General features: G+C 41.9%; 1 protein-coding gene across 3 annotated transcripts in view; it reads left to right on the forward strand.

The window, feature by feature from the left end:
• Positions 1-24,258, forward strand: part of hdac4 (histone deacetylase 4) — a 124,327-nt gene that overhangs the window by 63,263 nt on the left and 36,806 nt on the right. For all 3 annotated transcript variants that reach the window (XM_053876647.1, XM_053876648.1, XM_053876649.1), the window contains 8 exons: positions 11,274-11,465; positions 11,547-11,692; positions 13,197-13,347; positions 13,974-14,094; positions 14,703-14,821; positions 22,074-22,202; positions 23,132-23,238; positions 23,334-23,453. In XM_053876647.1, coding sequence (XP_053732622.1) covers positions 11,274-11,465; positions 11,547-11,692; positions 13,197-13,347; positions 13,974-14,094; positions 14,703-14,821; positions 22,074-22,202; positions 23,132-23,238; positions 23,334-23,453 — 1,085 coding nt within the window. The remainder of the gene's footprint in view (positions 1-11,273; positions 11,466-11,546; positions 11,693-13,196; positions 13,348-13,973; positions 14,095-14,702; positions 14,822-22,073; positions 22,203-23,131; positions 23,239-23,333; positions 23,454-24,258) is intronic.

The raw sequence follows: 24,258 nt of genomic DNA on the forward strand, positions 1-24,258 counted from the left end.
ACAAAAGGCACTAGCGTTCAAACTCCTCTCAGAAAGTCCCCTGGTTCCTTTGAGCTGGAGACAAACCTCTGTACTGTAAGGCTGGCCCTGCCACTCTGTGATGGATGTCAACTCACTCCAAAGAGCAGTGGCAAGTATTACTTCATGTTCAACTTTAACCGTGACATAAGGAGCTGGCATGTTTTGTTTTTTTTCCTTCGTGCTTCCTGTAGTTCCTGAATATGCTGAACATGTTTCAGTTATTATGTGTTGTTGGAGATAGAGGGCGTGCCTTCAGAACAAGTATGTAGTTCAAAATCTGTTTCCCGTAAAACATCTTTATAAATGTTTAGGGGTTTAGTGCCCGGCTTTTAGCCAGGATTTTGGAATAGGCCCCTTGCCCCAGCTCATTCACCTCCCAACACACCGTGTCAACAACTGACTTAACAACTTGCTTTGTAAAAAACAAGCTGTAAACATCTATTTGTACAAAAATAACTTTTCATAAAAACAGCTGTTGACACTATAACACTTTCAGATACAGGGGTCTCCTGGGATGACCCTGATTAACTAAAAGAAAACACATTTCTTTCCCTTAGTACAAGCTAAGTGTCTACAGTTTTGTTCATCTTCTTCTCAGTTCTTCAATTATTGTTGAGGTTGACTTAGATTTGGTTATTTTATTCCATTTCAACCTTGACCTTCAACCACAATGGACATCTGGCTTTTCCCAAACCCAAAGTGTTATTTATTTTAAGTGTTATTTATATTTATTTTATTTTTATTTTTTATTTCATGAACACACACAGTGATTCTTCTTTGTCATGGCACTGCATACTTTTTGTAGAGTCCTTTAGATCAACCTCATGACACTATGAAATGGGAAGTCTGAAATATTTGAATGTCATCTTATTTAATGAGGCGCGATGCACTTACACCCTAACATGATCTAACTTGAGGATAATGTGCATCTACAATATTAGTAGCTTTCAAGTAAGAACAAAAAAAGAATGATCAGGCATTCAGGCATTAAACAGATTAGAAAAACCATGCATCATAGGAAAAGATTAATGTTTTGGTTGAGTGGTGAATGCAGTTGTAGGTATATAGACAGATAGATAGATAGATAGATAGATAGATAGATAGATAGATAGATAGATAGATAGATAGATAGATAGATAGATAGATAGATAGATAGATAGATAGATAGATAGATAGATAGATAGATAGATAGATAGATAGATAGATAGATAGATACTTTATTAATCGCCGAAGAGAAATTCCCTTTTCCAGCAGCATGACAGGTGGAAACATAAGAGTATGCAAAAACAAAAATAAATGATAAGAAATAGAAATGAAAAAATAAACAACATGCACATTTGCATATCTGGGATAAAGGAAATTCTTTGAGCCTTCCAACTAGGTGTACTGAGTGTTGACTGCTAATGTTGAATGAAGATTCAGGTAATGCTACATTTATTGCTGCAGAATTATCATCATTTATGACATGCATTGATGCTAAATTAGGAATTTCCAGTTGCTGGAGTCACTAAATTGAACATTTAATCACCTTTCTGATTGCCTTTGATTCATCATAAAAAGTCTATTAATGAAATGACTATTGGGATTATTTAGTTGTTGGTGTTTTGTTGTCACTTTTAGTATTCATTATATTCTGCAAATCTGTCACTATTGTTTACTCCCATCATGCAAAAAAAGCACTCGCCGTTTCTACAACCGAAGTTCATGTTGGTTGTTGACTGTTGCCCTACAACAGGAGTCTCAAACTGGTCCTCAAAGGGCCGCAGTGGGTGCCAGTTTCTGTTCAGTCAATCACCTTTTCACCAGTCAGGTGTATGAAGACTGTTATCACAGTTTATGTGGACTCCTGATTTGTTAGACTGTGTGTGCTTGTTTGGTGGGAAGAAAAACCTGCACCTACTTCCCCTTTGTGGATCACTTTGAAACCCCCTCTCTTGAATAATCCTCCACGTGTGGGCTCCTACCTCACTATGCATACAGGAGGTTACCGAAGTGACCAGCCTCAGCTAACAAGAAAATTGGTGAGTGTACTGATTCAGCTCAGTCCTAGAGTTAATGCTTTGTTTTCGCCACTGTGAATCACTCGCCTTACATCATCTGAATTTGAGCGTTTTGTTTGGAGAAACCTAAGGCGTTGACCTAAAGCAAAACATGCTTTAGCTCCAGGGTGAGTCTGCGCGCACCAAACATTTGGGCACTGAGCTGAGTGTACATGCAGACCATGTGTTGAATCTGTTGCCATCTATTATTGGTCCATTCTTCCCCTTAGCCCCTCCCCCCTTTCCCCTGACCAGCCAATTGTTGGCCTCAATCCCATCAGTCACCATGGCGTTTGCATCCCGCTCCTGTCTGCACCTGTGTCTGTGTGCGTGCGTGCACTTGTGTGTGTGTGTGTGTGTGTGTGTGTTTATTGTGGGGGGGGGGGGTGTTTGGGCCTGCTGGGTTACATGATGTCAGTGGCAACTGTTCATTCTTCATTTGGGAAGACTCTTATCTGCTTCCACTTGTTCTTGTCATTCATTTGCCCGGGCTCACATTTTAGATTGAGATGTTCTCACCATAAATGAGCGCACAGACTTACGTCTTCCCTATCAAAAGCCAGAGGGGCTTGTGCTTGTTGGAGAAAACGATGAGAGGAGGGAGTAGAGGATGAGTCAGAGCTGGTCTTATTGAAAAAAAGAATCCAGAGTCACCAGCTCTGTTGACGTCAGCTTTTGCCAGAATTGATATTAAAAAGCAAAAAAAGTTGATCAAAAACATTGTGTCCTCTGGGATCCAACCCTCACTGTGCCCATCCAGCTGCTCGCTCACACACTTTATGATGAAGCTTTTAGTCTGCAGGCAAATGACGTGACTCTATTGTTAATGACCAGCCCTAAGGTGACATTACATAATAACATGATAACAACAATCAAACCAAAATCACTGGATATATAGTTGCTGAGAAATGCAGTAATGTGGTGAAAAGAAATACACAGCTACTGTCAGTCAAGAGTCTTTTATTTACAGTACTTTCTTTATGATCGGCTACTGACAGGAATCAGCCTGCGTCATTTCTAGACAGCAAGGAGAGTCGCCTTCTTTAGGAATGCCTTTGTCTCTCTAACAACCTCTGCTCCTGTTGGCTCTGAATCACCACCGTCCTATCCAAAATTCACATAGTGACATTTATGTAAGCCGGGCTAATTACCCCACAGGTGCTTCTGCCCCGCTGCGAACTGCGCACTGCCCTGCTTGTCTGCTGTACACAATCATCTGTTTACTGTAAACAAGCTCCTGAGGATTGTTGTTCCCAGAGCTGTCGTAGCTCAGACGCTCTGCTGTGATTCCCGCTGAGTCCTGTCAGAGCGACCATGAATCTTTCACTCAGACGTGACAACAGCGTTGTTGTGTGCTGGAACCCGTCCGGCCAAGTGGCCTGTCACTGTTTTGGTGGATTGTTTGCAATTCATGCACTTTAGTACCCATTTTATTTGTGTTTTCAGGGTGATTCTGATGTAATGTTGTACGTTAGCACCCTGTAGAAACCAGTGAATGTTTAAGATGCATATGAAGCGTTCGTCTTGATGATAGTAGGTTTGTAAATGGTAGTTGTTTGGCAAATGTTGAACGCTAAATCTTGAATGTGTCCATTTTTCATTTCATTTCGTTGACTAGTTGCATCCCTAAATGCCAGGCATAACTGTGTCACTTGAATCTTATTTAACTGGTTTTGTTTATGTAGTCTGGGTGACTCAGTTCAAAAGACATATGTCATGTCATTTGTCGTTGTTGGAACTACAACTTACATCCGACTTTCGACCTGCTCGACTTGCGTCCATCCGTACTTACAACCACGGCCAGCAGATGCCTATTTTTTTTTTTTTTTTTTATTCAATGTCTGGCACCGCAGCACGTAGCAGCCCGGCAATGTGTACGACAGTTACGGCAGCACAGTATCCCACCATCTCACTCTCACACAGCCATCTACCACTACAGTAGTACCTATGACCCTCGCGTCTATTTTGAATGGCATTCCACTTACGTCCAATCCGACTTATGACCGGTTGGTCGGAAACCGATCCCCGTCGTAAGTCTGATGTTACTTGTACTTGTAAATTGCCAACCAAATATATTGCTTTTATTCAGTTCTATTCTGAATAGCTGCTGCTCCCCAATAGAACAACTTAAACCATTGGATGGTACTGCTGAGTGGCCCATACTGCATCACCTGGCTCCTTGGCTTTGGTATCCCTACTACTTTAGGCTAGAAAATCCATGCTGTAGCCTTCAGCATCTTCTCATTCGCCACTTTTGGTGACGCGACTGTACCTTGTGGTTTGATTCTTAAGTTTAGTTCGGCTGATCTCTGGACAGGACTAGACACCGGCTGGGTTGGCAGTCATAATCATTTACTAGTTGTCTGCATTCTCCAGAAGACGTGAATCTTATTTCACCATTAATGAAAATACCTTTACGCACCTTAGGTCTGTGTTCAGATGGTGTCATGATGTAAACAAGTGGCCCTTTTGACGCTCCAAGTCCCTCATGTACAGAAATAGTTTGGTTCTGACATGCTAACTTTGGGGTCCTGAGCCCCATTTCAACGTATGGAGGGGAGGCCTTCACGTCTGCCAGCTGAAGTGCGTATGGGAAAAAATGATGATGAAAGGAGGCCTATAATAGCTGCCGCTGACCCTCCATACAGGCTAATATGTGGAGTGGCACCCCATTTGAGATGCACTCAGCTGCTTGATGCCATGACAAAGGGTTTTGTTTGTTTGAGCTTGATGTTTACAGCTTGTGAGTAAACAGTTTGAGGGGCATGTGTGCGTACATGTTTGCATGTACAGCGAGGTGAGGGGTGCCAGGTTGAAAGTTTATCACGGTTCACTGACAAAGGGCTTTGTTGGGATAACACGAATGATGGGCGCAGGCAAGAACGACAAACACAAGCATCTTCCTATTTGCCTTTCTGTCGGGTTGTTGATCTGGAAGCGACAAACATACAAGTTTGTGGGTCAGAGGTCCAAGCATCGTTTAACACGCACACAATTTCCACAGGTTTGTCATTCTTCGTCCACCATAACTAGGGCAGAGTGTGGGCAAGGCTGTGTGTTTCACAGCCAATCAGCTGTCAGCAGTCGAGTTTGTTATTTACTGTATTTGTGTTGCGTACAAAAAGTCCAGTCTTGTACTAGGGAAAAAAAAGGATTATAATGGTAGGGGTGTAATAAGACTCTCATCTTACAAGATGTGTTGAGCTATGAGACTGGGTTGATGAGACGTGAATATAATTCCATTTAGAAAAACTAAAATGACAAACTATACAACTGTACAAGTAGGCTTTTTAACTCTTTTAGTCATAATACATTATGAAAAGCTGTTTTGTGGAATCCATGCATCCATGCATTTTAATAAGTTATTCCTCTCAATTATCTACCCAAAAAGCTTCTGAGTGTAAATATATGCATTTCATATTGCACGATGCAAAAGAAACAGTTGACTCAAGTTAACATAAAATTGCATGATTATGACTGATGTATGGTTCTCCTCAGCAGGGGCTCCCCATGCTGGGAGAGGGCTTGGAAAAACCCAGCCCGCCCCCTGTCATCAAAGTCTGGCAGCTTTCACGCTGTAGACTTTGACTCATGACAAAGTCCCTTTCCTCTAAAATATGACCTATGAACCACAACATACCGGCTTTGGCTCTGGACTAGAGTCCATCTTGACGGGGGGATTTTGGCCCTGGACCACCTCAGTCGGGTGGTGTGAGTTTTGCACGAGGCAACTGAAGGCTAGACATGGAAAAAGGCATAAGCAAGTCCATACTAAACAGGATATCTCTAGACCGGGACTGAGAGAACAATCTTGTGTGTGACTGGCTACATGAAAGGCTATTTTAAGATTAATCTGTGTAGTCTCATCGGGCTTCGAGGCCGTGAAACCCGTGACCATCAGTCTCAACAAAATCCACGTTTTGATAACTCAACATCTGATAGGCTTTTACCTGTGAAAACTTAACTTACTGCAGTGTTTAATCTCGGGAAATGTCATAGCCTGAGATCTCGTCGCCCATACTTAGGAGTCCACTTTACACTCCCAAAAGTGGTCATCTTTTTTTTTTGTTTGTTTTTTAAAAATCAATAGATGTTACTCAGTAAGTGTAATAAATGTTGCAAATTTGATTTGGGCCTATATTTTGTCATTATGAATAAAAAAATCTGAACCTGGATTAAATTGACTGGAAAGCTAAAGCAGCTATTAGCAGCTTTCTAAGATGAGCAGCTCATTAAAACTATTTCTATTCATGTTCAAATCCACAGACCTACTTTAATATATTTAATAGCTAGTGAGTGAGCCTGTGCGACTCAATTTAACCTTAATCTTAGACATTCGCTGCGGCCTGCTGTACGAAAAAATAAATGAATGTCAAAACAATATTTTCTATAAACAATATTTTTTGGTGACCACAGCATTGCAATGCTGCCATATAAACCCCATTAGAGGTAGAGAACAAGATGACCGAGCCGAGCAGTGCAGAAGCCACTGACACACCAGTAAAGCACCAGCTTGTCTGGCCGGACCACACCCACCCCCCCTCTCTTCCCCTGCTGTCCTGTTGGGCAGTGTCAAGTTTCCTCCTGCACTGAAAACCTGCCTGGTTACCAAAGATGTCATTGGCCAAATCAGCGAGTCAGCACAAGTCCATCACATCCTCATTGGCCACAGGGGGATGCTGAGGCGTCCGTGATGGATTGGAGATGCTCTCCACTGGTTTCAGGGTATTGATAACTGGCAGGTCCCGGCTCTGCTGTTAGCCGCTTTCCTACTGAGGCGATAACAATCACAAGAAATTGAAGTGCGGGTTCTTTCAATTTGAAATTGTACTTCTTTTCCAGCTCTCCCCTCAGCTTAATAACCGAAAAGGCGTTCAAGAGCCACAGTTCATGGTCAGTTATTACTCATGGCAGTAGAATGTACCAAATATATCACAGTCGCCTTGAGGGAATTTCATTACATCTGACACTCATGCCCTTCTGGACTCAAGGCTAACACAAGAGCAGTAACCAGGTAGACGATCTGATGGCAGGAGTTTGACTGGGAGTCATGTTTCATCAACTGTTTTATGGCTCAGGCAAACTTAGCTACCTAAAGTCCCCAAGGTTCTGAAAAGTTCAATGATTACTCATCACTCTCATCTCCACACATTGGTTTATATGGAGAGATGTACTTACTGGTGGGTGTCTTCTTGCTCTGTATTGAGTTTCAAGTTCAAAAGTTGTGCGGTACTTGCACAACATCTGGGATTTAACCCCCAGCCAAATGGCAGCTAGCTTCTTTAAACACGTGTGCATGCTTCAGGATTCCAGTGGAAAATACTCTAAGTGTTGTTTCCGTGTAGAAGTGTAGAATTGATCATCCGAGACTGAACATCACGCTCTCTTCAGTTTTGGCATTTGCTGTGTAACTTTTGTTTATTAAATAGAACGGAATGTGATCATAGCTCTCATCCATCTGAAATCAGCAGTTTATAATATTTTTTTTTCTTACCTCCTCCACGGAGGTTTGTCCGATTTCAAATTAACTTGAAAGGTTGTGGAGATATTTGGATGTAATATTTGAAATCCGACAACAAACAACAGATTAAAATTTGGACGTGTGTCTCTTAACACTCTTAACACTATGTTATTCTATATCATTTCCTGGATTTTTTCAGTTCACTTATTATTGTGGTCTTGCTGTCAAGTGAATGATGCTGAAATGTACGAGTCAGTTCGATTTGGCTTGCGATAATGAACATGAACACAGAGCAACAGTCTCAGGTGCGTAATTGTTCATTTACGGCAGAAACCCAGACTGTGTTTTCCTACAGCTTACTGAAATGAATCCCAGACTATCCAGTAAGGTACCATGGTAACAATAAACAGAGTGGTGATTGTAGTTTTAGTCTTCCCCTGCCGCCTGATGAAAGATGTAATGACCACATGCTATTCAGAGGCATCATGTTGTTATCCAAGGTATTATTGGCTGAAATTTGACAAATAATTTAAGATGTTTCTTGAACACATTGTAGATTGTAGATGATGCTCCTTATGTTGCTTATTTGATGAATCTTAGAAGAATTGTCAATGAAAATTGTCAAGAATTATATCCTCCTATGGTGTGCTGTACCTGCTGCTGTATTGTTTTTGGAATTATAATACTAATAATAATAATAAATTAAACATAATTCTTGCATCAGTCACAATAAGCTGCTGGAACCAGTGTCATTATTTGTGTTGGATTGGTGGCAGACGATTAAAGCAAAAGTTGTTAGACATTACAGTGCGAGGAAGCATTTGTCTGTGTCTCCTCATGTCATTCATTGAGAATGTTACCGCTTATGTAAACAGGAAGTAGTTAGCTGCTGCTGTGTCTCTTATGAAGGACCACTGCAAGTTTCTCAGACTTTTAGTTCATTAAATCTTGTCACTTTTGCTTCCTTTATCCCACACAAGTGCAATTGTCCTTTGATCTGAACGATGCTGATCTCTCCCAGTTTTTCATCCCTAAGTGCTGTGATTTAAGTTGACCAGGAGTCACCAATATGGTGCCCATGAGCCCTCAAAGCCCGCTATTTTTTAATAAAACCATCCTATTGTGTTTGATTTTGTGATTTGTAATTTGGTTTTGTATTTATAATACCATAACAACCATTTTTAAATGATGCTTTGTTAGTTTTTTGCGCACATGTTCCCTAAACAAACATGACACCACTGCCAAATCTAATTCAACATTTACCCTGGGTAATCTTTGTATCTGCTTATATATGATATCTAAGATCCTGGTACTGCCTACTGCTTTACTCATGCAGTGTTCCCCCTTTTATCACGGGGGTTCCTGTATGTTTCGGGACCGCACGCTATAGTTGAAGCACCATGTTGGAATTAAGTAGCAGTACCATAATGTTACCCAGCGCGGGGTAGCGCTGATCATTCAGTAAAGTCAGTCTCTGTAACTACTAATGTCATTATTGAGCGATTTCTTGAATGAAACACATTTAAAACTACCATCAACATACTAAATCCTCAATCTCGTGCACGCTGGCAGTCAGATTTCCTGTCTCAATGATCCTCGATGGCGCTCGGAGGTCTGTAAAAAATAGAGCCATTGCAGATTTGAAGTGGAGTGGTGGTTCCATGCCATGCACCGGGGAGTACCTACTTGCCTACCAGACTTACCTGTGTCATAGTTAGGTAGGTTGATAGCGCTGTAGAAGGAATCAGTCGGCATCATAAGAGAGTAGAGTACAGCGAAATAGGCCAGTATCAGTGTGAGCAAGGATGCTGGGACATCCCCGGTAATAGTTGAAAACAACCCATGATTTGATAAATGTATTAGAGGAATTTATTTTATCATCCATAATATGCATATCACGTTTCAGAAGTGTAGCCCTTCATGTCACATCATGGAGCACAGTAGCTGCTGTTGCTGTGTTGTTGGTGACCTCTGCTCCAGAACTTTGGAGTGGTCTTAAATTGCAATTTATTTAGTTATTATAGAATTATTTGAATACAGTTGGCCTTTTTTTCTAATATACAATATTTTGTGTATTAAATAAAAACTATTGTCTTCAAAGCGATATATAATTTGTGAAAATCTGCCCCATTTTGGAAAACTACACGTAATATAAGTACTGTATATTTTGCAAATGAAAGAACTCAAAATGCATGCACACTTCTGTAAAATACTGTATATTAGAAGAAAATATACCATTTTATCAATGTGAGATTGTTATAAACTGTTTTTATTTTTTATTTATTTATTTTTTAGGGAGATATATGGTTGCATGTGTAGCAGAGTCAAACAGATTTCCTGGCTTACTGTATTGCTTCCGAGTCCCCTTTTTCTTCTTGTATTTACTGTCAGCATTCATAGTGGTTTCTAAAAATAACTCACTTATCAGCTCACTAACGTTCATCATCTCTTTTTAAATACACATATCCCCTCCTGCCACACGTGACACACAAATCAGCGCAAATATACAGAATAACACTGCAGTCAACACACACACACACACTCACACACACACACACACAGTAAGCCGGGATGCGTGTCAGCAAATCCCTGCTACCAAAGTCATGTTGTTGCAGGGGGATTTTTTTTTCTCCCTCTCTGTCGCCGTGTGTCATCATCAGTCTGCAATGAGTGTGTGTGTTTGGAGAGGAAAATGTGCAAGGATTTCCCTGAATTAATCTTTTCAAATGTTCATAAAGGTTTGCCGTGTTCACTGTAATACTTGCAGGACGACACACTAGGGACCCGCTGCACCAATTACAGACAAATGGAATGTTTTGTTTGCAAATGCTCTCACTGGGGTTTTACAACTCTGAAACTGAGTTTATGTTCCCGGACTCGCAACAACAACACGCAGCCACAGCAGCAATTAAATGGGATTCTGAGTTTAGTAGTGCTCATGTCTGCAGACCAGGCAGTTAACCGAACATAATCTGCTTTTTACATCCAACTCGTGGAATTAATTTGCAGGTGGCATTCCCTCATTCGGCATAGATGCTCTTGTCAGCTTTTATGACCAACACACTGTCACCTTAGCCATGAACGTTCCCTCAGATGTTAATCAGACTTGAGGACGGAAAATGGTGTCGGAAATGATTTGCAGCCAAGATGACGTTTTAGTTGTTGGCCAAAATTTTGATCAGATAGCTGTTTTCTTTTCCACCATGTTGTACACAGTAACCTCTGGTAGCCGATTCATTGCTGTGGTGTCAATCAGTACAGAGTTCTGTTCCCTGATAACATGCTCTCCTGTTTCCTATGGCTCAACATCTACTCCGTTCACTGCTCTGTTCTGCTCTCGTTCAAGAGTTCAGTTTTGCCAGGCTTTTAGAAAGTTGGCAGATTGTAAAAGTGGCGCTCGAGTGATGCATTCAGGTGCTGTCAGAACTTCTGTGGGGTTTATGGGAGCAGAAACTGAAGCGAACAGATGTCAGTGTGGAGAAAGAAACAGCAGTTGACAAGTGAGCGCAAGGAAAGTTGGGGCCACAGGATGTCCAGATCAGTGGAATGAAATGATTTACCGTAGATGTTTGCCAAACTTCTTCACAGCTGAGAAAAAAACATTTTGTGATAGCATAAGTGTTTTATTAAAAAGCTAGATTTCATTTTTTGGTCATGTCCTCCATCCCCAGTTCTATGGCTGTTCCTGTGATCTACAAAACCAAACCTGAACTCTACTGGCACCTAAGAATTTGATCGTTCTTTTTCACCAGTTGACGTCAGCACGGCAGTGCTGCCCACGTCAGTGCCTCCTGCCACCACGCCCATCCTCCCCATGGATCTGCGCATAGTTGACCACCACCATCACCAGCAGAATCCATTCGGATTGCTCCCACAGCCTCACCCGACGCCTCCCACCGCTGCCTGCCTAGCATCCTCTGAGCCAAGCAACGGACCTGTAGTCAGTGAGTACTGCCGATTTATTTTCTGCCTGTCTGCTCAATCTATTGATTCCTTGTAAAAAACAATGTCCATCCTCCCTCCAGACCACCAGGAGCAGCGGCTCCAGCAGGAGCTGGTAGCCCTCAAACACAAGCAGCAGCTCCAGAGGCAGATACTGATCGCAGAGTTCCAGAGGCAGCATGAGCAGCTGTCGCGGCAGCATGAGGCACAGCTGCATGAGCACATTAAGGTATGGCTCTGCTCTTCCTCATGTAACTTGGCAATCAAACAGTTGGAGGCAGAGGTCTTCCTTGGATACAGCAACAGTGCCAGTCAGCAGAATTCCTGATCAGTCCTTGTGAAGGACAGAAGGAATGTGAAGGACAGGAGGAAGGATGAGTCCCCTTAAGTGACAGTGTGGCTGCAACCTGATCTGGTGGCAGTTCTTGTGATGTTCAGGTCTGGTAGACATAGAAGTGAATGTTTCATGTCAGACATCCAGTTTAAGTACCACCATGTCAACTTTTAAAGAGAGGTTTAGTAGCAATAGTCCCTGGGTGAGTATCCTTCACTTCAAGTGGAGTGTGTAACCTGCCGCTCTGTAGCCACAGAGATCGCTTTGGGAACTATCTTGGACATTTTTTGAAAGTCAGAATCGTTTTTTAAAGCAGCACAATGTAGTTTGAATTTGTTTCTGGTGCCGCCACTGGTAAAAGAGTGTAATTGCACACTTTCGTAAATCATTGTCTCCAGTTCTGCCCCACTGTCCACATATTTGTTTGGGGAAAGGCCATGGTGAAACAGTCACAGATGGCATTTACACCACGCAATCCACCGTGTACTTTCAAAGGGAATTCTAGAAATGTCTTTCTCTCACTGTCAGCTTGTTAGCCTTTCTGTTGATCTGTTTGGCTGGGTGCACGATACACTTGTAAATATAATAAAATGGTTTGCAGAGATTGATACGTTGGTTAGCATTACAGCCGTACGCTTTTTATATATAGCACACCGATCACCAACAGTGCACACAGTGAACGACTTACCGACAGAAACATGGCCATTTCAGCATCTGTTCCTCAGTCCTCAGGGTGCGGTTGCAACTACTATATGCACTGTTGTTGGGTTACCATTTTCTCCCTCTGGACTGTTCAGTATGAGCATGCACTGCCATGATGACTAGCACTGTCTACATCGCGTGACATCACGCATCCTCCCGTAAAGGAGTGCAGTGGTCACATGGGTCGGTGACAAAGTTGTGCTGTTCAGAGGTTTGTTGTAATTATTGCTAGATAACCATACTCAGCGATTTATGACTGTTCACTGAGAAACCAACGTCAAAATCCTGTTGTGCTGCTATAATGACTAAGGATGACAAGGCTTGACGGTTCTCACAATGGTGAACTATAGGGACTCAGGTTGCTGATGAAGTCTGAAATCAAATCACATGTGTGTTTGTCCACAATAAAGAAGACTGATCAGTAACAGGATGATTTCCAACACCCTGTTAGGAAAGGATATAATCTGGTGACTTGTCACAGAAAACGAGTCTGATAGTCTCCAGCCGTGAACCCTGGGAAAATGGTGCAAGCCAAAAACAGGAAGAAGACAAACTGAAAATGTACAGTTGAATCAAGACATGTTACCTATGAATAATGTTGTATTCCATCGCTGTAAACTGAACTTGATACAAAATAACCTTGATTCTCTTCATCTTGTCTACAGTTGATTCTTATCGTTTTGTTCCTCTGCACCAGCACCAACAGGATTTACTGGCACTGAAACACCAACAAGAGCTGCTGGAGCATCAGAGGAAAATCGAGCAGCAGCGTAATGAGCAGGAACTGGAGAAACAGCAGCGGGAGCACAAACTGCTTCAACTCAAGCACAAGGAAAGAGGACAAGAGAGTATGTGTCCCTCCAGTAATGCTCACCTTCATTTCATCCAGCTTCAAATGGAAGACACGCTCACCTCAACACAGCAGGGTCCAAGCGCCAGGCACACCTGGGCTCGTGGTCAGAACTCCCTGACCTTACACACTCCCCACAGTTGAATATCAGCATATCTTCAAAAAAGCATGATTTTTTTTTGTTGCATGACAGAAATATGCCCGCCACTTTCATGGTACTCATGTCGTCCATGAGGCTGCGACAACTTAAAACAGCGGTGACAGTGGAAGTGGCTGTCACTGTCACTTTGCACCAGCTTCACCAGCTTCAGTGCAGCATGATGGCTCTTCATCTAGTGTGAGTCACCCAGCTGCAGTTCTTTGTCACAAGGAAAAATGTACCTATTTTCCACATATCAACGATTTGAACTGATGATTGCCATGCAAGAAATGTACGAAATGAGCAGCCTGACTTGATTCATTTGTTCTCAGCGACCTCTATTTTGTATTTTTTGGCTACATTATCAGCATGTTGAGTTAAGGAAAACACTGAGTTAGGGAAAACACTGCTGCCTGTTTTGACAAACAACACATCTTTTTCTCATCTTCCATGATGCGGCTGTGCTGGCCACTCTCGTTACGCAGGTGCCGTCGCCAGTACAGAGGTAAAGTTGCGGCTTCAGGAGTTCGTCTTGAATAAAAAGAAAGCACTGGCTCAGCGAAACTTCAACCACTGTCTGCCTGGTGATCCAAGATACTGGTATGGGTAAGTACTACAGTCTGTCTTTGGACAGACCTTTACTTTATCGCCCCAATTTGAAGAATATCAGGCGAGACAACCTGGTGGCAGAAGTCAACTTTGTAATGCTTCTTTTTTAATATTTGTCTCTTTGTGTGTCCATGGAGGATCATGATTTTCGGATGTACCCGTGGTCATTTTCTTAATTGTGTCTTTATTAGCTTATCTTAAGGCGCACCCTGGTTCGTTTCTGTGGTTGATCAAAGATAACAGCCAAGTCAAAGGGCGTCTTGACTCTTGAATCATTTCTTTTGTTTAATAATTATAGCGTAGCAAACAATGACGTATTATGATTGGGAAGCCAGTCAGACTGCATCTTTTTAGGACAGTACTGTGCCTTCAATATGCATGGCAGAAATTGTTCTGAGAGCAAACTCGTAATTGGGATTATACTTGGAAATTGCTATAAAAAATCTTTAATCAATAAGTTATTTATGGAAATTATAGAAGCATGTATTTTATAATCACCACTCTTCCCTTTGGAGTTCAAGCTTCACTCCAGATTTTCTGTTTTTCTGTCTTTTCGTGTGACATGTGGTGAACAGTGATCCTTATTTTGCTCCTTTCTGTGGCAGCAAAACCCAACACAGCTCTCTGGACAAGAGCTCTCCACCCCAGACGGCTTTGTCAGCCTACCATCATCCAATGCTGGGAACCTATGACACTAAAGATGACTTCCCTCTCCGTAAAACAGGTACACTGTGTTTTTGAATTCTGACTTCCCGCTTGGAGGCCAGGGATGGGGCGGTTTGGGAGGAAGAAGGACTTTCTATTAGGGATGCTCTGATCGAGCGGTCAGGGATTGTGATCGGCCGATTTCAGTGTGATCGTTGAATGCCGATCATTCCCTGTCATTGCCAATCACAACACATTTTTTTCACATGAAGTGCACCGAAGGTCTCATCATTTTGTTTACATATGAATTGTCAATCCATGTGATCAGTGATCGGTGGTGATCGACACTCTGGCTGATCGGTATCGGTGATAGGCAACAAAAATCCTGATCGGCGCATCCCTGCTTTATATCATTGACGGTTGGAAAATGTGAATAAGAGTTTTACTGGCTTCAAACAATGCAGTGGCAGGGAATATTTCTTCTGCTTCTTCTTCTGTCTAGAAATTAAAATTCCATTTATTGCTTAAGATAAGATTTTGCACGATCACTTGTGAAGGAAGTTAAATTCAAAAGTGTTGCCAAAAGGATTTTAAAAGAAGCTTTGTGAGCCTTTTTGGCATTTCTACTTTTAATCCAACTGTAGAGTTGTCTCATTCACAGAAACACCCACAGACAAGCTCTGACACTGCTCCAGTGGCAGCAGCTTCCTTCTCTCTGATCCTGCTGTTATCGGTCTGTCAGTCAACTCTTACTGCGAATATTCACTTTGTGTCAGCAGCTGCGCTTACCAGAACCTCGGCTCGCTATCGCGGCTGAAGGTTGAACTTCGTACTCCTCGTTCTTTCCCACCTGTCAGGAGCCGTTCATGATTTACGTTGTCTCACCAGTTCCCACTCTCAGGGACTAGATTAGTTGTTGAATTAGGACCTTCCATTGTCGGTGTGAATTCAAATAGAAGGTTGTCGACTTTTGCACCTGGGTATTCTGTCACATCAGAGCCACTAATACATATTTAATTGTAATTACATTTTGCATTTCCTGTATGTTTTAATATGCATATATTTTCTGTTTTCTTTCATTATGCATAATATATTTCAACTGCAAAAGTTGGCCATTAGAATTAGTTGTCATTATATGTGTTGCATCAAAGGATGCTGTAACCAGGATGTTATTTTTCTTGTATAAACAATGTAGTTCTTCAATAATAAATGATCTTTTTTCTTTTTTTTTTTTTTAAGTAAAATTTAGCTTCCAATCCATTGTCGATGCTTAGCCTATCCTATATCAAAATCAGAAACAAAAATCTTTGCCTGTTGTGTAAAAAAATACTGGATTTTTGTTTTTGTTTTGCACGTCTTTTCCTTCTTCACTTTCATATATACAGCAGTGTTCTACTTCCGCTTCCCTCAAATCATATCATTTTGTTTTTTTTGCCCTTTACTTAACCCTTTTTAGTGTGTTTTTAATTTCTAGACTTCTGACATGATTTCTGAATAGAACATGTTAGTGAATCTGAAGCAGGTGGGTTCCAGCACTCTGTAGTTTTTAGAGTGCTTTGCATCAACTTGGCTCTGAATTGCCACTCAAACAGAGCAGGATTGTTTACAAGAGGAAGTGAAGGACAGTGGCCACCACAGATGTGTGTCACCGTGGCATCCTCCTCTGTCACAGATGACGTTGTTCCTCACCAACATAGTAAAGTGTGCGTGTGAGTAGTAAATATGTTAAGAACCATTTTCTCTCAGACATACAGTTGGCGATGACAGGCTTCCTTTGTCCGGGTCCGAGCGGCACAGAGACACTTTGAGAGCTGTGACAGGAAGTCTGTTCGGTCTGTGAGGCAGACGTAACTTGTAATGGTGACCCTGACCCTTGGCTGACGCACACGCAGTACACTAAATACAGGATCTTAATATGAAGTTTAACGTCTAGCTTAGCTTACAGCTTTGAAGTACAACGATGAGATGCCAGGATATGGACAGACTCTGCAGTATTTTCTTGTCAATGCTATGGAGCTGTCAAGCTAACAGTGGATCTCTGAACTCACAAATAGAAAACTAGCCACTGGAAATGTGTAGAATGGCAAATAGTATAAAGGCGGTGCCTTGCTGTCCACTGGTGCATTCTGGAATTGAACATTTGTAATTTTATTCCTCAACAATTTCTTATACTTTACATACATATACTTTACATTCTGGTAAATGTCACAGTCATGTAACAGCCCACCCGTCCGTCTGTCGACCAGCATCCATCTATATAATGCATAGGCAGCGTCAGATATTTCTGGGAAGCTCCGTTGATGAGTTTCAGCAAACTGCTCGATTGATTTCCATAAATCCCCCTCCTCCTGTTATGTGAAATCGCAGTCCGGCTTCCCCCATCACCACTCCAGCCGCTCCAGATTGCTGTCTGTCAACACAGATGAGCCACTGATCAATATGTTTTGTATGAGCGAGGCAGTTTCCTCCTCCACAGGCTGCTGAAATATTAAGCAGCACTTATTCAAACGTTTAATCAGGTATTGATAAGTCATCAGATGCGGAGGGTTTGGGAATTTTGCACAGATTTAATGGTGACCATGAAGTGTGAGAATTGATCAGCCTGCCATTAAAGTTGTTCTTTTTTTCTCACGCGGCTATCTATTATGGGAAATTATTTGGCAGCGGAGAAAACTCTTACTGATGTGTACGCTAAGGTCAAATTGATTTTTTGATTTTTTTTGGTTTGATCTTTTTCCACATGACAAATGATGCTATTGTGCTGGTACTTGTCCCTTAAATATAGGCGAGGAAAAAAGCTGTTGGGATGGGTTGATTCTTGAGTCAAATTTTGGAGCATTGCCTTGCTTTGCCATGGACAGTGGTCAGAGCTGGGAACATGCACATGCTGCTTCACACAAGTCCATGCTTGACAAAGTGGGATGCTCATAAAGTGCTTCAGCAAGCTTCAACACCACATTAAAAGTTAGCTTCACATTGCATGCCTCTGTGCGCTAATCGGCAAGCGGAACTTGCTTTGTTGAAATCATTTTCTGCTTGACTCTGCCTCCAGCGCAGCTCTCAACCCGCCCACCTTCTTACGGTCTTCGATCTACTCCAGAACAATCTGTTCATCGATGCCAGCAGACGGGCCAGAGAAACACCAAACTGAGCCACTTCGCAGTCATTTGACCTGTAGACAGATTCCAGTACTTGCACATGATAGGTTTGTTTTGTGAGTCTCAGTGTTCCAAAGACATTCCAGTGACTACATCAGTGTGGTCATTTCCAAATAAACAATGGGTATAGAAAGCATGTGGACAGGACGGTGCACGTCGTTTGGACTGACAAGGAAGTGGTGCTTTGGGTGTGAGTGATTTTAACTTGCAAGTGTGCGGTTACAAGGAGCTGCTCTATCATGTATCACCAACGCACTTCGTCAGACAACAAATTCCATAAAATATCACGTTTTTCCCCAAGAGTTTTCATGTGGGAGGCATTCCTGTCAGCAGAGGCAAGCTGAAGGTTCCTCCTGACCAACTCCTGCATGGGTGGGGCTTATGTACATTTTTGTAAATATTTCATATCATAAAGAGTTTTGTGGAACCAGACATATGCTGATATGTTCAGTAGGCTTCCAATATCATTTGAAAAGACACTCGTATTTCTAGGATATGTCTAAAATCAGTCACTTCACCAGCAGCATTTTTCTCTCCTCAGAAAGAAATTCTTACTGTGTAGAAAAGTTGTTTGATTTAAGTACATGAGTTCTTCAAAAAGATGGATCATTTGAGGATCTGTGTCCATTTCTGTAATTCATAATTAATTCTAGCTGAAGCGTGTAAAACCCATGGCCCGCAGGCCACATCCGGCAATTTTGTATCGCCCTTGGTATAATTTCATAACAACTAACTGTTAAATAACTGTTAAAAGTAGCACACTTGTTTTGAAGCACTCGCACCACCAGTCCCGCTATGTGCTGGAACAGAACTTCAATTAGCATGATGGCAGCCAGTATCATGACAATGCTTTTCGTGAGTAAACAACAATGTTTAGCCTGTTCAGCCTCCACTCTCACACTGTTGTTGTGTTGGCCCCCTCTGTGGTTGAGTTTCATGTGCAAGTAGATAAGATAAGCACATATTTTGTGATGCCAAAAGGGCTGGTTTAAGTTGATTGTGCGGACAGAAAGTGACTTAATAGGTTTAGAGTCCTCAAGACTGTGACCATTGGAAAGATAGAGAAACATTGTGATCCAGTGTAGTATGTCTGTTCGAGAAAGAGTTTATATAATGGGCAGTTGGTTATTCATTCTCTGATTTGAAGTGTTTCTCCTGCTTATTCCATTGACTTGATTAACCCCGAACGCGATATCATGAAGTGCGCTCCTCTCACGCAAAACTGCCAGAGGAAAATTTGACAGGAGCTTAGGGGAGAGCAGGAGGAGATGGACAGAAGAGCGGGAGGGGCTACTGTAAAACCCCAGCGTCAGCAATAAAACCAGTCTGAGCTCTCTATTGTGAGTTAGTGTGGGTATGTGTGTGTTCATTCCTACATGTGCAGGCTATTGTGATTCTGCCTGGTGGCCATTAACACCCTCCAAAGTCACTGTGTCCTGGGATGGACAGGCTCATGGCTACCCCTGCCTGTCTTCCGGATCTGCGTACTTCCCCTGACCTCTAGTTTGTCACACTTTCTCCATTTCAATCCTTCCATTTGTTAATTACTCAGGATATAGAACCTGGACACCTACCTTGCCTACATTTGTTACCATTTGCCCTCTTCCGGCCCACCGGCAGCTCGTCCACAGTCACCTTTGGTGACAGCAGATCTGTGTTTACTTTGTATCTTAGAAGTGCATTTGTTTATGTCCAATAGGCCTCCAGCCCAGACTGGTAAGTGTAAAATGGTCCAAGGCTTATTGGTCGGTTAGCTTTTGAAGTAGGTAGAAAGATCAGAAGAACAGTGGCATAAATTATTAACAACTTTTCTTCACTCTACAACAGTCTCCCAGAAATGTAAGGCGAAATGATACCAGTGGATGTGTGATGTAGTGTAAGTAAGGTACATGTCAACGAAAATCCATGTCAACCACCGGAGGATCTTGGGATAAACGTTCATTCAGAGCTTTTGTTTGATCTCAAAATTAGATAAGCACGAGTGTTAGCGAGTTCAATTGCCATTATTTTGTACATTATTAGTCCTCACAGATGATTTGCAAAAGGAAGATCTAGTGGTAAGCCAAAATATTGATACTACAATATATTGAGATACTTTGTCAAGCCATACATTATCAATTCAGCAAGTGGCAATATTGAAACAACAAAACATTTTTGACATCCTAAAAGTAAAATATTGTGAAGTATCGTGGACAGAATTTCGTTCAATGTATATTTAGTCGCAGCACAAGGATATTATTGCTACTATGGGCCAAATATCATGGTACTGTCATAAGGGTCTTGGTGAACCCCAGCCCTAGTACACTAGTACAGCCCTAGAATTCTGACCTTCTTACTTCTGTAGCACTGAAGATAATTGGCACAAGTCAGTTCAAAATAAAAAGCTCAGCAAACCTTTAAAAATAAATTTTAAAAAATGAGCTCTTGCCATTTTGCTTGTCCAAACCATGTGAATGTATATTAACTGAAGCAAAGGGCATGTGCTGGATGTCCAGACTCATGGAGTCATGAATTTTTCTGGACTCCCTTCTGCTATTGGTGTTACTGTACTGTTAATGTTGGAAAAGCACCTCAGAAATGTCCACCCATTCTGTGCGCGCAGGCTAAAATTAAACTCAAACGCCACTCTCTAAGAGTCTTTCTCTCGGGCTGTCTCTCTCCATTTCTCGAGTTCAGCTAATGCACAGCGTTTTAGCCCTCAAGATACTGGAGGAGTGGCGTCCACTTAGGAGAAGCATGTTTTTAAATAATTGAGTTTCATAAGTCCAGCAGATTGTTTCCCTTTGAAAATTGTAAGTGCATTTGAAAAAGTACTTAGACATTATAGATGCTCAATTGTTCTCTTGCTGGTGACGCGGCGGTATAATGAGGGCTCGCGCTGCTATCAATCGCTTTCAGGCTGGCTGAAGCTTCCTTGATAAGCTGTTAAAGGAGATGTGTGTCGAATTTCAAGCTGAGTCTGTTGACATCAAGTTGATTTCCTATTGAAGAAGGCTGTGGGCGGTCTGCCACAAATTACACTGTGGATGTTGTTGTCATGGGAGGCATAGGCTTGTCAATGTATGTGGGCAACTGAAGTCTGAAATTGCTCGATAAAATCTCTGTCGTCATGTGTTTCTGTCCTGATGAGCATTGACTTAAGTTACTTTAAGAAGAGTGAAGATACGTGCTCAATGGACAGTTGTACCTCTTGATATGAATCACTATAACAGTGGCTCACTAGTGTTGCTGCACTAAAAAAAATGGAATAAAATCAAGGCTCTCACTCCAGGGCTGATGAATGTAGCACGGTCTGAATGATGCGAGGTCGTGGGATGAGCACAAGGTCAACTTTTGGTTAAGCGTCCAAGTAATTAAGCGGTGGCGAAGGGAATAAAGCTGCCAGTGTTTGGGTTTGTCAGACGGAGAAAAAATAGATGGGATTGGCTAGAAAGTGCCGGGGCCTCTCCCTGACCTAATGCTGTATGACTCCATTCATCCAACCACTATCAGCTCTGCCACAGTGTGAATCTGGTTCTGGAAAAATCCCATGCAAGGAGACTCGTATGAGGCGTTGTACACTAAACCCTCACGTTGCTTCCTGTGGTGGAGCCTTTCTGAAAGCCTGTGTTTGCAGGAGAAGCGCGAAAGTTAAACTGTTGGGTCAACAAAGCTGTCAAGTGCCTGCTTCGGTCTGTTGCTGCGGCGCTTCCAACTGTCACATGATTATGGCAGCGCCACCTAATTTGTCAGCCTGCTCGTACTGCGTGGCCTATAGGGACCTGCTCATTAGTCAAATCAACATGAGGCCAGAAACTCATGACAAAAGAGCTCCAGACAGTGAAGCGGCGACAATTCTTGTTATTCCAAGAGTGTTGTGGTTATCTACATGGGTCATAATGGACGTAAACAAGTGTGTGTCCAATCAGAGTTATTGAAATACTGTATGTTGACTGAAGAACGTTGCCACCAAAGTGAACATAATGCGCACAATGCTTTATTGCTGTTGGGAAACTCTTGATCTGGTTCCAACTCGCAACTTCACTTCAGTATCATTGCATGAAATAATGTTATCAATTTTGTGCTCCACCTGCAAAATAGCAAGAGCTTGAATATATGTCGTGTGACATCAGTCAAATATGTAATACTGTTTGTGCAATCAATCAATTTTCCTTTCCATCTGTGCCTCGACAGCCTCCGAGCCAAACTTGAAGCTTCGGTCTCGACTAAAGCAGAAAGTGACGGAGCGACGCAGCAGCCCACTCCTTCGAAGGAAAGACGGTCCCATCACCACTGCCAAGAAACGCTCTCTTGATATCGCTGGTGAGTGATTTGTTGCACCAGATTTATTTTTGTCTTGTTTTGATGCCAAACTTTCGCAGGCAACAAATATGGATGTTTTATTTTCTCTTCCAGTGCGCCATCATTTCCTACCTTAAATATTTCAATGCTTTCAACTCACACCCAGGGTGTTGTCTATGCTGCTGGCTGAGCGTTCACAAACTTTGTTTCATTGTTTATATTTCTTTTTGAAAATGTAAAGATTTCATCCTTAAATCCTCAACCTCCCAATTATGCCACAGACATAATGGGCTGCCTCCACCATGACTGCTTTTTAGAGTATGTAGCATGAGTCACATGGTCATCTATATATAGAGGAGTGCAAGTGAGCGCTAGTTTTCTGTCAGTTTTGTGTTGCTCTAGCAAAATGTGAATGGATTGAGGTTTTATAATCTCGCAAGTGCTCTCCATTGTGTGAAGAAAAACATGTATGTTTTAATACCTCAGGTAAATTAAAGCCCTCCCACTCTGGCTCGCTCGGCAGCAAGCAATGTGCCCATAGTTGTTTTTTTAATTCAGTGAGTTTTGTTTTTCTTTGCACACAGTACTAATGAGTGGAAACAGGCTACAATGAGACACTCATTTGCCCTTACTCATGTCACCTTAGAAAACACACCCAGCTGTTGCATCGAGGAACCTCCTGCTTCTGTTTTTTAAACACACACACGGGTCTATTTATGAGGGTAAAATGGGTGTGAATATCACTGCAAATGTTTCCGAAAACCATGTGGCACACATGTAATTGATGACTTGTTTTCATATAAAAATATATATTACATGATATATTATACAGAATAGAAATTGATTTTGCATGCGTTGAGTTAAGATATTGTCATGGTACCGCCGAGAAAATTAAAAGTGTGAAATCAGGCAGAGATCATGCGCTAAATTGAGTTTTGTTTGTTTTTAAGAATCAGCATGCAACAGTGCTCCAGGCTCAGGTCCCAGCTCACCCAACAACAGCTCCAGTAACATCCCTAATGAGAACGGGGTCACCATGTCCGGCAGCCCTGGAGAGGTAAGCCATGTTGTTTGTCTGTCATTCTAAACATGCCTGCCAGGAGCTTGTGTGTCTTGATATTTGTGTGTGTGTGTGTGTGTGTGTGTGTTTAGGCTTCTCTTCTCCACCGCCTGGCTGCGAGGGAAGGTTGCATGAGCCATCTGTCCCTCTATACCTCCCCGTCTCTGCCCAACATCACTCTGGGGCTGCCTGCCACCGGCTCTGGAACCACTGTGAGTTCGCCTTGTGTGCCATCTTACGTAATACAAATATTTAGCATTCCAATTGTCTCAATTAACTCCGATTATTCAATGACCGAGTCACCCGGTGCGATTAGGATTCATTCACCATCAGCGCACAACATGAATGGAGTGGCCAGCTTTAGTGTAAGAGGAATGTGATGCTCATATGCTGGACGATAACGTCCCATCCTGACTAAGAAGTTTTAGCTTTAGCTTTATGATTCAGAAAGTGGAGGTGAACACAGTATAAACCGACTCTATTGGCGGTGAATTTGCCTCTGGTAATTTTTAATAGTAAGGATTTATGAAGAGTTGATATGAGCATTAATTGATGTTAGTGGACATAGTTCAAGAGATGTTATATGTGTGTGTGTTTCCCATCACTAGACACACTGTTTGCAAATGCATTTGCACACAAAGTGTATGCAAATGTATTTAACACGTTGTGAGAATTGATTTAGCTTATGTATTCGCTTTTGCCGTCTGATGATTGAAATAGATCAGACCACAAAGGCTAACAAATATTAAGGTTGTAGAGGCACGTGTAGACACTACACCAGTGTCATTGTTTTGATTTTGTATTTCCTGGTAATTTGAGTGTCGACCTGACAATGACACTAAAGACAAACTGACACACAAATCTGGCATATGATTTGACTACTTATTGATTGAAAAAAAACATTCAAAAAATATACATACATTCCCATTAAGAAAAATATTTTTCACCTTCAAATTAACCAGTATTTTTTATAGATATATTTTATACAGTACTTTAGTTAGCTTGATCAAATCTTGT

This window comes from Synchiropus splendidus, chromosome 10 (genome assembly GCF_027744825.2).
Source record: "Synchiropus splendidus isolate RoL2022-P1 chromosome 10, RoL_Sspl_1.0, whole genome shotgun sequence".
Classification (NCBI taxonomy): domain Eukaryota; kingdom Metazoa; phylum Chordata; class Actinopteri; order Syngnathiformes; family Callionymidae; genus Synchiropus; species Synchiropus splendidus.